The 14,663-nt window shown below is 35.2% G+C and overlaps 1 protein-coding gene across 1 annotated transcript in view; it reads right to left on the minus strand.

The window, feature by feature from the left end:
• LOC306845135 (testis-expressed protein 264-like) overlaps positions 1 to 14,663 on the minus strand; it is a 70,436-nt gene that overhangs the window by 53,442 nt on the left and 2,331 nt on the right. The window contains exon 2 of the mRNA XM_079377736.1: positions 1,512 to 1,733. Coding sequence (XP_079233862.1) covers positions 1,512 to 1,733 — 222 coding nt within the window. The remainder of the gene's footprint in view (positions 1 to 1,511; positions 1,734 to 14,663) is intronic.

The following is a 14,663-nucleotide window of genomic DNA, read 5'->3' on the forward strand; positions in this document are numbered from 1 at the left end:
TTTGTAAAGTCAGAATAGTGGGATATAACCTTGCAATTACAAGAAACAAAGTCAGAATTGTGAGATAAAACCTCGCAATTCTGACTTTTTTCTCACAAGACTTTTTTTCTCGCAAAGTTTATATCATGCAATTCTGAGAAAAAAGACAGACCTGCAACTGCAGAATCTCGCAATTCGTACTTTATAATTCTCAATTGCGGGTTTCTCAATTCTGAGGAAAAAAAAGACAGAATTGTGAGTTTTTAAATCATGCAATTGCGAGAAAAAAAGTCAGAAATCTGAGAGAAAAAGTTGCAATTACATTTTTTATTTTTTATTCAGTGGCAGAAACAGACTTCCATATTAATGAGATCTAGTTAATAAGAGCCACTTGTTCACAAATCAAACATCACAACTTGCAATGTGCACACTAACAAGATAACATCTGACAAAATCCCATGGACACAAAGTTTTCTTAACAGCAAATTGTCACAAACTTTATGTTGTATTTACTTTAATCACAGTATGAAGCCATATTGGTGCATAAACTACAGAAATCCCTTGCATTCAAGGATAGTAAGTAGACAAAATTCATTTTCATCTAGGGAAATAAGTGAGCATCTGATACAGGCTGCTTTGTAACTGTATGAGACGGCCCATGCGCCAGCGCGGCAACTAGGAGAGATTGTCACGCCAATATTGCGAGCCACAAGGATGCCAATTTTGGTTGTGCCTTCCATCTTGGTTACCCAATGTGAACAGCCACCACAATGCAAAAGTGTTATAGGTGGTTGCCAAGGCATTGATAGCTAGCTGCTAGTGTACGCTAGGTGGTTACTTATTGGAAAAGAGCACAAGAACAGCATTAGCACCATAAAAGTGACACCTATACAAATAGCACCTCAAGTTTCACGCGTCACTATGGTTCACACATGGTAAGTAGCACATTATCCATCACATTATCTCACAGCACTGAACTGCATTGAACTCCTGATGCTAGATGCCAACCAGCAAGCTCACACAAACTGTCCTCATTAACAGCCTCTTTTCCATCTCTCTATCCAGTTAGCTGTCCATTCAGAAGTTGTTAAGGACATTTCCTCCCCATTTACACACGTTCCTCACTATACATCCCACACATTGTCCTCCATTAGATCTGCCAGATATTGACCACTAGTCATGTGAGGTGTGTAAAGCACCATAGAAATTACAATATATAAAGCAGAGCACTGCACTCCGTTCAGCCAAGTATCGTATATTGTAATTTAGTGGTATATTATCAGCTGTGAGAATGCTTTGGAGATGATTTATATTGATAAACCCTGCAACTCAATAACAGTCTGCAACACGTCATACATTGGGATTTCGATTTACTGTAAACTATAATGAGTTATGTTTTAAAAAGGGGAGGTGAAAAAAAAAATCAAGAAATAAACATAAGCACAATACATTAAACATAAAAATAAAACAATCCTGCAGTAGTTATTTGTTAGTAATTATGAGTCAAATATAAAAATATGCAAGACTGTTACCTTTATATACTGTTGTAGTTCAGGATAGACTCTATAAGCACCACAGACGGCGGACAGAGTGCATCTGTTTGGAAACGAGGAAGTTACAGCACAGGTGACTTCTGGGAAGGAGATGACCTTGTAGCCAAATTTCTCGTACAGACGCTGTAGCTCTTCGTCAGGTTTCTCTTCATTTTCACACAGTATGCTGCCCACTACATAGCGACACTGATCTGCTTGAGTCTGAAACACAAAGAGAGAGAGATTACGTCAGATTGTGCTGAATACTGTACTTGCAAAATAACACAAATTACATTTATAATACTGATTAAAATTCATAATACTGATGCAAGGATTCAAAGTCATATATATATATATATAACATTCAAAAACTTGGGGTCTGAACATTTTTGAAAGAAGTTTCTTATGTTCACCAAAAATACAGTAAAAACAGCAATATTGTGGAATATTATTACAATTTAAAGTAACTGTTTCTATTTTAATATATTTAAATTGTAATGTATTCCCTTGAAGGCAAAGCTGCATTTTTAGCAGCAATTATTCCAGCCTTCAGTGTTACATGATCCTTCAGAATTCATTCTAATATGCTTATTTGGTGCTCAAAAAACATTTCATTATCACTGTTAAAAATTCGTATTGAGTAAACCATGATACATTTTTTCAGGATTCTTTGATGAACAGAAAGTTTTATTTGAAATGGATGAATATATTTGTGACCCTGGACCACAAAACCAGTCGTGAGGGTCAGTATACATCATCTGAAAGCTGAATAAATAAGCCTTCCACTTATGTGTGGTTTGTTAGCAATAGGATATGACAATATTTGGCCAAGATACAATTATTTGAAAATCTGGAATCTGAGGCTGCCAAAAAAAATAAAAAAAAAAAAAAATAATAATAATAATAAAATAAATAAATTTAATAAAATAAATTAAATAAAATAATATATATATATATACATAGAGAGAGAGAGAGAGAGAGAGAGAGAAAAAAATCGCCTTTAAAGTTGTCCAAAATGAAACTCTTAGCAATGCATATACTAATAAAAAATTAAGTTTTAATATATTTATGACAGAAAATTTGCAAAATATCTTCACAGAACATGATCTTTACTTAATATCCTAATAATTTTAGGCATAAAATAAAAATCTATAATTTTATTCCATACAATCTCTTTTTGGCTACAAATATGCCCGTGCTACTTATGACTGGTTTTGTGGTTCAGGGTCACATTTGTACAGTACACTTTTGACCAATTTAATGCATCCTTACTGAATAAAAATCTTACTGACCCCGAACTTTTAAACAGTACTGTACATCGTACCGGGCTGCTACAATAAGTGTTTTTAGGAAAAATTAATCACTGATATTTCTGGTCAGATTACAAAATCTAAACACATTTCTGCAAAGTCCTTCATGGTTTTCTGAACAGCTTTTTCTCTGCTATAGCCTATTCCTATGGTTTTTGTCCCATAAGCCCACCTCAAAATGTCACAGCAGTCTGTGGTTGGTCATATGGTTTCTTCCTGTCTAAGTTTCTTGGCTGATCTCTAGTAATATTTCACACATGGTGTCATCGACAAGAAGCTATAAATGATCAAGAGTTTTAAGACTCGTGGTTTAAACACCCCCTCACAATCGCATGTGCATTGGAGCTAGCAATCCAATAAAACATTAATGACAAAACAATTAAGGTGTTTATAAAGTTGTCATCTCTAATTACTTATCTAGCATGTGTTCGCCCACTACAGTGAGTGATTCAATATGTCGCTAACATCCGTAATTTAGACTGAATGCTGCATGTCAGTGTTGTCGAGCGACGATAAGATGATCTTCTCGAGAGTTTGGCAGCGGTGACAGGAACCGACATCATGCTAAACATATCTACAGAAAATCCTTTTCAAAAACCTATTCTTTTCCTGTTTCCTGGTTTGTCTTTCTTTTACACCTCCATCCTTTGATTCACTCTCTCTCTCTCTCTCTATACCCTGCCGTGCTTCTTTCCTCTGTGTGCGTTTTGTCCCTTTTCCCAGCCCGAAGAGCTTGTTTCTCCAACCGGGGACTAATGATGGTATTCAGAACTCTCTCCATCGCTGCCGTCCTACACAACTGTCAGCAAATAAAGTGGGAATTTCTGGCAGTTCTCCAGACAGAGCACCCAAGAGACAACAGGCAATTACTTGGAGCAAGAAGGCCTACACATACACTTCCCTTCACTTGTCGTTTGCCTGTTTATGTCAAATAATTCAACCAACCGATGGGGACGAAACAAGAAAACGCAGTACCAATTCAAACAATAACCACAAGTGCTCTCAAACAAACCAACTAATTTTCACACTGCCAATCAAAGACCACCGAGAAGATCTGGTCTCCAGACATCCAAGAAAAGGATGTGAATTTACGATCGGTGTTCCTGGCAGTCGCCCCAGATTTGACTATGTACACTAATGGGCACGCTAAGTCCTTTTCTTACAGTCTAATTGGTTCTTGAGTTGTTGTGTCGGCCACACGGACGCAATACGGCGTGTTACGCATCTTCGCGTTCAAGGTTCACTGCGCTTCTCTACGACAGCACACTGAAGCAGCCAGGCTAAAAATGGCTCTGTGGATACATTTATAAACGGATCTTCTTCATTCACCAACCCCACCCCAATTGCTTAGAATACTCATGATTTGAACTGGATGATATAGGAAACGGTCTTTGAATGCACTCTTTGCTCTCAGGAATCCAAGATGGCCACTAAAACGCAGTACATTGTGATTTGCTTGGCTTCTTTCTCTGTATTCCCTCCAGAGGCCCGCTGCAGGGAAAAGCAATTTTCAAAAGCTCTGCTCGACTTTGCAAGGGCCATCGTTTTTTGACAGATGAAGGCTCTGCAACAATAAAAAGGTGCTAATTCTTTATTAGCAGATATGTAACAAGGATTTACTCCTCTCATCTTCCCATCCCTTATCTTCTCCCTCCGCTCGATCCTCCAGTGGCTAGGACTTCTGGGAATTCCCCCCAGGCACGCTCGGGATTGCTCACGGATAACACATGGTTTTTGGAGCGTGCACTTCGGGGAGAGTGTCGCTTTTTTTTTTAAAGGGTTGGCGGCGAAATGGCAAAAGCTCTCTGCATATCGCAGGAGTCCCTAAGGTGCTCAGATCTGCATAATTGTAGAGAGCGAGGCGGCTCAGCCTTGGCTCATGAAAATTCAACATGCATCTGCCTAGTTCGAACTGGCAGCTGCAAACCAGACGCAGAATCAACAAAATTTAGCAAACATTATCAGAACCAGATCATTTAGACATTGATAAATAATTCACAGACGATGAATCTTCAGACTTCGCTCCAAAATTAACACATTGTAGGAGATACAATTTTAATATTTCAATTAATCTTTATAAACTGTTTATATAGATTAGTGCTGTCAAATGATTAATCGCAATTAATCGCATCCAAAATAAAACTTTTTTTACATAATGTGTGTGTACTGTGTATATTTATTATGTATATATAAATACACACACATGCATGTGTATATTTAAGAAAAATATGTTATGTTTATATATTAAATATATTTATATATATATTATAGGCCTAAATTATATGAATATAAATGTATACATGTAAATATATGTAAATATTTTCTATATATATATATATATATATATATATATATATATATATATATATATATATATATTGTATGTGTGTGTATGTTTGTATATACATAATAAATATACACAGTACACACATATACAATGTAAACAAAAACTTTTGGATGCGATTAATCTAATTTATATATATACCCAATATTTTTGGCAATATAGTGTATATATACACTTCTATTCTATTTTCTATTCTAACATGACAGTGCCTCTGTGTATAAGGCACGGTTCAAAAAGACATGATTGATTGAGTCAGTGTGGAAGAACTTGACGGATCTGCAGAAAGCCAAGTCCTGATCCCAGCTGAACACCTCTGGTGTGACTTTAAATGCAGACCTTGAGCCAAAAACTCATCACCAAACACCAATGACTTGTATAGACACTATAAGGACAAAAGTGCTGGGACACCCCCTTCTTTAGAACAGAAAAAGGCACTAACAAAACTGTGGCAACAAAGATGGAAACATAATTGTAACAAATTGTATTTCCATCTCTGTTGCAACAGTTTTGGACGTGTCTAAAATGACATTACCCTTATATACAAGTCATTGGTGTTTGGTGATGAGTTTTTGGCTCAAGGTCTGCATATAAAGTCACACCAGAGGTGTTCAGCTGGGATTAGGACTTTACTTTCTGCAGACCAGTCAAGTTCTTCCACACTGACTCAATCAATCATGTCTTTTTGAACTGTGCCTTATACACAGAGGCACTGTCATGTTAGAATAGAAAAGGGTCCTTTCCAAGCTGTTGTTATAAAATTAGAAGCACACAATTCCCTAGAATATCATTATATGCTTAAACATTAAGATTTGTACTCATAGAAATTACTAAAGTAGTTAAACCTGTTCATTAGAAGGGGGTGACCCAATACTTTTGGAAATATAGTGTGTAATTATATATATACACACATATACACACACACACATACATATATATACATATACACACACAAAATAGTATTATTTTTAATTATATTAAAAATGTAATTTTTAAAATATTATTATACATTTTTATGAATACTATAATATAAGATAAAAATAAATTAACTTTATTTTTCGTACCAACAAACTTTGCAACACCTTCCTGGCCTTATTTGTGCTAAATATAGACAAATTTCTCTATATCTTAGGGCTGCATAATGCTGTTGCCAGCTGGGTTTGAGGCTACAAAGCCATATGAAAAGAAACAGATAGTGAGCTTAGCATTTGATTCATTAGCCCTGGTTTGTGAAGTAGGGTTTTCATGGTGCTTTTCAGTATGGACACTGCAGGTGGAACTGCCCTCAATTTAACCTGATGGAGAACTATACTTACTAGAAACCCCTCCTCTCATTATATTTAATCATATACAGATATGCAGCCTTGTTTCATACAGAGAGCAAAGTTCCACTTGGAGACCTCCTGTGGAATGTTCTAGAAACCTATAAGATGTGTAATTACTAAAACGTCCATGGAGTTTACTCATATCAGGACGTTATACGGCACAGAACAACTTTGTAGTCTGACTCTGAATTTAAAATATTTATGATTTATGGATGTAAAGCAAACTAGCTGACAAAAGCACCAGCTTCACTACTTACAGCAGGGGTCACCAAACTTATTCCTGGACGGCCGGTGTCCTGCAGAGTTTAGCTCCAACCCTAATCAAACACATCTGAAGCAGCTAATCAAGGTCTTGCTTGGTATACTTGAAACTTCAAGGAAGATGTGTTGAGGCAAGTTGGAGCTAAACTCTACAGGACACCGGCCCTCCAGGACAGAGTGTGGTGACAACTGACTTACAGAAAGGAGTATCTCCAGATACACAGCTAATGAAACAACGCTGTCCTGGTCAACAAGTAGCAGCCACCACATTTAACATTAAATGTACAGCTAGCCTGCATACATTTATGTAATAATAGCAATGACACATTTGTGGACGAGCCTAAAGCTAATGTTTTTCACAAGAATCTGAAAAAAAAAAGGTAGCGCAAAAAAGGCTTTCCAGAGAGTCTAGCAAGGAGTTGCATTACACATGATATTTCTTAAACATGGGCATGAATTGCAAAAATTAGTTCAAGTTCTTGGTTAGAGTTGGTAAGTAGAGTTAATTTCTGCAAATCAGTTCAAGCAATCCATTTACAGAGTCAATTGGAAATTTAGATTCAACTGTATTTTTTAGTCATCACTGAAAACTGTTCATGCAAGTCCCCCAAGCAAAACCAGGCTGTGTACAATGCCCCTGAGTGACATTTTATAATATTTTAATATATTAAATATATGAAAAAATGTAAATAATATATAAATATTGCTGTGGTATTGGTACCTATGATTGGGAATTTGCATTTGAGGAACAATCAGAGCACAAACTTACAGAAAAGTATTGAACAGGATGGGCAAATTAAGAAAGCATATGTTTTTCAATGTAATACACACGCACACACACTGATGTATCTGTTAATAATTACTGTAAGACATAATATGTATTACGTGGACACTGTAAAACTAGGGGTTACTAATGGAAACCCTACGAAATAAAAGCATGGCACCTAAGGATGATGTTACTAGCGGGTCACGGCACAATAAATATGCATAACCTGCCATTTCCTCAAGATGATTAGCTGCCCTGAATGCCCTCAAATGTTGAATATCCTCCCATGCTGACTGAAATTGAAACTGATGGCGTATCATTTCTGGGGAACCGTAGGTGCTGTGTTGGGTAGGGGCCAATCTGGACAGAATTAATGGGGCAGAAAATAGAGTATGCAAAAAAGCCCAGTTTGGAAAGTTTGTGATAATATTTGAGTTGGAAAGGATCACAAGAGCAAAGTTTCAATATTTGCATTTAGCGGACAACCTGAAAATCTGAATCTGCACTGCAACAGTCAAAACCCATCAACCTGAAGCTTTGAGGAAAACCATTTAGATTCATTTGATTCTTAATAATGCATTCTTCAGATTAAGTTGAAGGGCAACTCAGGTTATCTATTAAAGACGGTTAACATCAGATGAATGCTTCAGACATAAATCAGAGAAGAAACGCGAGGTACACCTTACATGCACTAGATTCTGGCTTCATTAGCTGACTGACACTGCTAAACTGAAGCGCCTGGAACCACAATGACCGTCCATCAGTCATGTTCTGCTCTCGCAAGCAGGCTATAACTAATCATAACTCCCAGCTCAAGGCAACGTTCACGCCATCGGTCTAATTAAAAAAAGGCAGAGGAGGGCGACTGGCATTCAAAAGTCAAGCATGTAGGACATTTTGCTAGTAGTTGGACAAAACACTCATGACTGGTTAATTTCTTTTTGTCATGTGAACAGTAAGGTCAGCTGTTCAGATAAAGTGTTATAAAGGAGAAGACTCCACAGAGTTTTATCTTGAAAATGGCTATAAATGTGAGGACAATCTACCTTTTAATGCTGTCTAAAAAGAGGTCTTAATCCCTAAACTTTAAACCAGTGCCTTGAGACAACAAAAAGCCATTCCGAAGAAAGCATTTTCCCCTCCTTTTGTATTCGTTCTTGTAAAAAGCATTTATTCCCCTGGTCTGTCTTCAGATGAGGAAACAAGAGAAAATAATGTACAAAGAAGCTGAACATGAGGGATCAGGTCAGAGCCCAACTTAGAAATGTGTTTCTCTGTATCTAGCAGTAAACAGAAATGTATTAGCATGTTTCATAAGAGGATGGTGAATCCAAAACTACACATTTTCAACTTTGACTAGTCAGTGGGTTGCGTTAGAAAGAATAGATGGCCTAAGGAAACACTGTATAATTGAGCTAGTTTAAGGTCATGTTCTCCAAACACCAGTTAGTCTTCTTAAAGATATTTACAGTACCGTTCAAAAGTTTCAAATTAATACTTTTATTCAGTAATAGTTGCATTAAATTGTTTAAAAGTGACTATTCAAATTTCTATTTAAAATAAATGCTGTTCTTTCTACTTTTATCAAAGAATCCTGAAATAAATGTATCAAGGTTTCCACCCAAAAAAATGAAAAGAATAGACTGCTGTGTTTCACAATTACTTTATTTTTGATTAAATAAATGTTGATGGGCATAAGAGACTTGTGCTTATGCTCAAAACATTTTTATAAATCTTACCAATCACAAACATTTGAAAGCTAGTGTACATGCAAAGCGCAGCTCTTCAATAGAGTAAGTGACAGATAGCCTATTCAATAAATAAATAGCCCAACTCTAATTCTTTATTCAACAAAAACACAGTCCTCAAAACCTGCGGGTTATTATGCATAAAAATGGGAACACTGCTCACAGCATGCGATTTGAAGTTCTGAAATAATTGTCTTGAAATTGAGTGAAAGCTGTGCTTTGATAGCTGAAGAAGCACTGCTTCAAAGGTGATGAACCGAGACGTTCAGAAGTCACGCAACTGCTCAGAGAGGGTTGTAGGATGCTGCTGACAGTCTAGTTACTGATACATCATGTCCTAACCAGATGTGGTAAAGCAATAAAATCTCTCTTACGTATATTTATTCTATATTATATTATACGTATAGTGTTCTTTAAATTTAACACTAGAAATAGACAGACAGACAGACAGATAGATCTCTATTCAACTAGTTGGGTGTTTGACTGTGAATCATTCTTTGACCTACAAAGCAGAATATTGCAAAGAGAACAATAAAGATATGTCAGAGCGATTTCAGTTTAGAAGATGAAAGTGTAAGGCAGAGTATAGGGACTTGATGTGCTGTGAAATAGCTATAAAGGTTTTTTATTCATTCGCTGATTTAATTTATTAACTTTGGACAAAGTAGGCCAGTTTTAAATGGCAGCTCTTTACTTCTAGCATTAACGTCCATGATTGATTCAGTGTTTGCGGAGGTTCTGCGGAGTCTTAATCAAGCCTGTGTTCCACAGAAGTAACAACTGATTCACTTTGACTGCCGTATAAAAACCTGAAAAGCATCCTCTCCAAACAGCCCTGAGTGTAGCACCTGGACTAAATAAACCATCCGAAGAGAATAAGCTCTTCCATTTATAAACAGTCATAAATAAGCTGGTTTCATGCTGGTGCATCACAAGGCCGAATGGTATTAATGAAGCAGACTGAATATAAAAATCATTGAGAGTTCAAACGCAGTTGGAGCATAAAAGATTAAAGTCAAAATTGTCCCACCTCTGACTCAAAATACCCTGCATGAGTCAGAAACCATCACTTGAGTCAGTATGTCTGGTATAAGCATCAAAATGCCAAGACCAACCGCTTTATACACAGAAATGGATCAAAATTAGGGTGGATAAAATTAACAGCACATTTGCTGGTTTAACAGTTTCTGTACTCAATCCTTAAATCAGATCAAAATTGTGACTGCTGATCCTTTCAAAACTTTTGTAAATAAGCTTAATGTATAAAAGATGACCTATCAACAAGAAAACTGACCACATTCGATCTTTCAATACTAGGAGTGGGAATTACCAGAGGCCCCATGATATACATAATATTCATGATATTATATTACTGTGATTTAAAAAAAATTGTGATATAGACTGAGTATTGCCATAACATATTGCAACTTATTAAAAAATGTTTTAACTGCAGAATATCCCCAAAGGACAATTTTCTCCACATCTGTTTATCTAATAGACAACGTTGTCAGTCTGCTTGTCTCACTTTATTTTTATTGCTGCAAAAAAAGATTAATCAAAACTGTCATAAAAAGCCTGTCAAAAATCATTGACAGTACTGAATTCATTCAGTACCAAAAGGTTAATTTTTTAAACAATTTAGACTTTTATTCAGAAAGGAAAGGATGCATTAAATTGATCAAAAGTGACTTTTACATTGTTACAAAAAGTCATATATCTTATTTCAATATAAAGTTTTCAATAAAATGTTTCATGACATTCAATAAAATGTTTCATGGTTTCCACAAAATAAGCAGCACATCTATTTTTACACTGATAATAATAATAAAAAAAAAATGATTGCGCACCAAACCAACATATTAGAATGATTTTTGAAGGATCATATGACACATAACACTGGAGTAATGGCTGCTGATAATTCAAAGGAATAAATTACTCTGTAAAATAAAGTCAAATATAAAATTACAATTCTGTTTGTACTGTAAATATAAACCGTGTTTACGTCTAGAATATGAACCACCAAGAAGTGTAATTTACATGCTAAAGATAAATCACTGGCTTTCCACTGCCACTAATAAGCAAGTAGGTACAGTCGTTCTCAGTATTATTCAAAAGCGATCTCCCTCACTAAAGTGTAAATTCCTCTATTTTACACTGTCAAGCTCAAACACTCTGGCTCCGCTGGTAGCTGACCTTCTGAAACAGACCATATCAACCCCTGCCTCCCTACCTCCCGCGGGAGAGCTGAGCATGCTAATAAGCGCCGAGCATTATGCCAATTAAAATTGGACAGCGACCTCAGTGAGTGTGAACAACCGATCATAGTCAGATCTGAAGCTAATTGGCTTTAGGGGAGACAGTGGCTGGACACTAAAAGGTGAGAGTGCCAATCAAAAACCCCAACCCTGTCACCATCTCAATACAAAGACAATAAACACAGAAAATCCCCTCGGACGTCACTCCTGCACATTTCTGCATTATGCAGCTGGGAGAGCAGCCACAGTATTGTAGAGTGGCATCACAGACCTTTATCTGGCTTTGAGGAGGAATGTAGCTAAGAACAAAATCACCAACTACATGAATGGCACCAGAATAATAACTTTAACTCTAAAGAAACTACATTATATGATCAGTTATATACACATGGCTCCAAAAGTTATTCAGAATGTAGTCATTGCATAAAACAAAATAATAATAAAAACACTAAATACAGGCACGCGCTTGAAACAAAACATTTCAGATTTTTATTACAATTGCGAAGAAAAAGTAGCAAAATTGATCAACATATATATATATATATATATATATATATATAGCCACTGTACTCATAAAATCAGCACTAAAAGTAACATCATTAATATTATTATTGTTATCACTACTATTATTATTAATATCTAAAGCATTCATACATTTTTCAGTGAGCGTCCAAGTATACTGTTGAGCCACTGTACTCATAAAATGAATACTGAAAGTAACAGATGTTCTTTAGCCTAGACCATGAGTGCCATCTAGTGTTTAGGGATCTACTGGCCTGATTTCAAAAAGTAAAGTGTATGACCTGTTTTTGACAATTTTCATTGAAACCCAGGGATCAGCTTAAGCCAAGTAATCTAGTGTGGTAGTTTATGCAGGGAACACCCTTTAGTTTGCATTTCCTTATTGGTTAAGCAGTGCAAATATCCAGATAGTTCACACCCCCCATTTACTTTATTTAACATCACATATTTTAAAAGACACAGAACTTACTTTCTTCCTCAGAATACAGATACAGGATATATTTTTTTTTTGGTCCTTTTGTATCTTGACAGCCCCTGGGTCCCCGTCTACTTTGATTGTATGAAAGAGAACAGCTCAGACATTCTACTAAATTTCTCCTTCTGTATTCCAAGGAAGAAAGAAAATTATATGGTTCAGAACAACTTAAGAGTGAGTAAATGACAGAATTTTCATTTTGGGCGAACTAACCCTTTAATTTAGGTTTCTGGAAAAGAAACACATAATTTAATGTATAATTTTATGTCACATCTCTTTTTTCAGCTAAAAAAAAATGCTGTGGCAGAAGTTAAGTACCAGGTGGGTAATAGCATGGAAGTTAATAATAATAATATTTTTTTTTTTTCACACAAGTTTATACAATAATATCATGGTGTCCATGGTGAAATATATTCCTAACTTACTTCAGCCAATGGCCATGAATACAGTCTGTAAAACTCCACTGCCAGCCTGGCATTCAGTCTTTTTTTTTTTTACCCACATTTTGTCTGAGTCGCGTCACCATATGGTTTCAATTGGTCCTGTGTTGAATGCAGAAGTGTTTCATATTTTCCTTTTTCTATTCTAAGATGCATGACATATGCACTCAACTGTCTGTCCAAAAAGGTCTAAACTAGTTAGGCAACTCATACACAAAAGTGGGTAGTAACAAATATTTTCGTATGTACTGTGACATTCATCTGAACAAAACAGATTATTTAAAAAAATGTAGGGTGAGGACTTTTTTTATTTGTATTTTTTTTGCATTGACTGTTGACTGGATAGAGGCAGATCTGAATGTGAGCTTGAGAAGATTTTAACAAAGGGATGGAGTTTACATGAACAAAATGACTGGAGAAGTCTGGCATACATCACAAGAGAGAAGTCTGTCATTTCACTGGAGTTGTGATATTTAAAAAAAAATTAACATTGAACATTTGAATAAGTAATTTAAGATCAACAATATGCATTTTGAAAACTGTTTTCAAACAGTTATCTTTATTTTTATTTCATGCTTACCTTAAAATCATATTGGATAACTAAATGGATAGCTTGCTAATGATACATGTACTGCAATTATATCACAAAAAAAAGTTTAATTTTAATGATTAAATTGATTTGTGACATAATTTTGATTGTTGGGACAAACAGAATTTGGATGGCTATATTAACACCCAATTTTACTAGATTTCTAATCAGCAACGCTGGGTAGATTTCTTACAAATTGTACTGATGTCTATTACTGATTCCAAATTGCAGTTAGTAATGTAATCCATTACATTACACATTTTAGGTAATATAATAAAATCTACAAGCCAATTTATTGTTACTTTTACCATTATGGTTAAAAACAAAACAGCAGTGTTTACATAAATAGTCTACTACCAGGGGCCTGTTTCATAAAACAAGTTTACCAAATAAGCAAGGCTTATTTCAGTTAGTCTGACTTATTTTGAATCAGATCAACTGACAGTAAGTCAGACTAACTGAAATAAGCCTGGCTTATTTGGTAAACATGTTTTATGAAACAGCCCCCAGGTTAGCTTATGTATGTAAATAATTCTTAATGTTTTTTTTCTTTCCCCTTTTTCTTTTATTGTTAGTATTGTTATTATTACTTTTTGTGTATTGTAATTAGTACTATTGTTTTTTGTTTTTGTTTTTTTCTTTAACAACAAGCCTCCCTTGGACAGGTGTTGAAAATTAGCACGTGTGTTAAAACACTTAAGCAAATGCATATGGTTTGTCCAATGTAATTGTGATGTCCATGTCAAATAAAGTGGTAATAATAATATTAATAATAGTAATTATCCAATAACTAATTAATAATGTAAAATTTTAATAATTTTAAAATAACACTAAAAAATAAAACCCTTACTAAAAAAAGATTAAATATTTTGTTTAAATGCATGTCATGTGACCAATATCAGAGACCCATGAACATGCAAATGTGTTACTTGACTTATTACCTAAAAATCTTACTAAATGATAATTCAAATAAAAGTTAATGCGTTAACCAGTAGTTGATTCAATGTTGAAATAAATAATGTTATATAACCTAATTACAAGTACTTAACTTTTGGAATCTGATTACTTAATCCAGATTACATTTATTGAGATACTACCCAGCTCTGCTAATCAGACACTG

This window comes from Barbus barbus, assembly GCF_936440315.1.
Source record: "Barbus barbus genome assembly, chromosome: 25".
NCBI classification, from domain to species: Eukaryota; Metazoa; Chordata; class Actinopteri; order Cypriniformes; family Cyprinidae; genus Barbus; species Barbus barbus.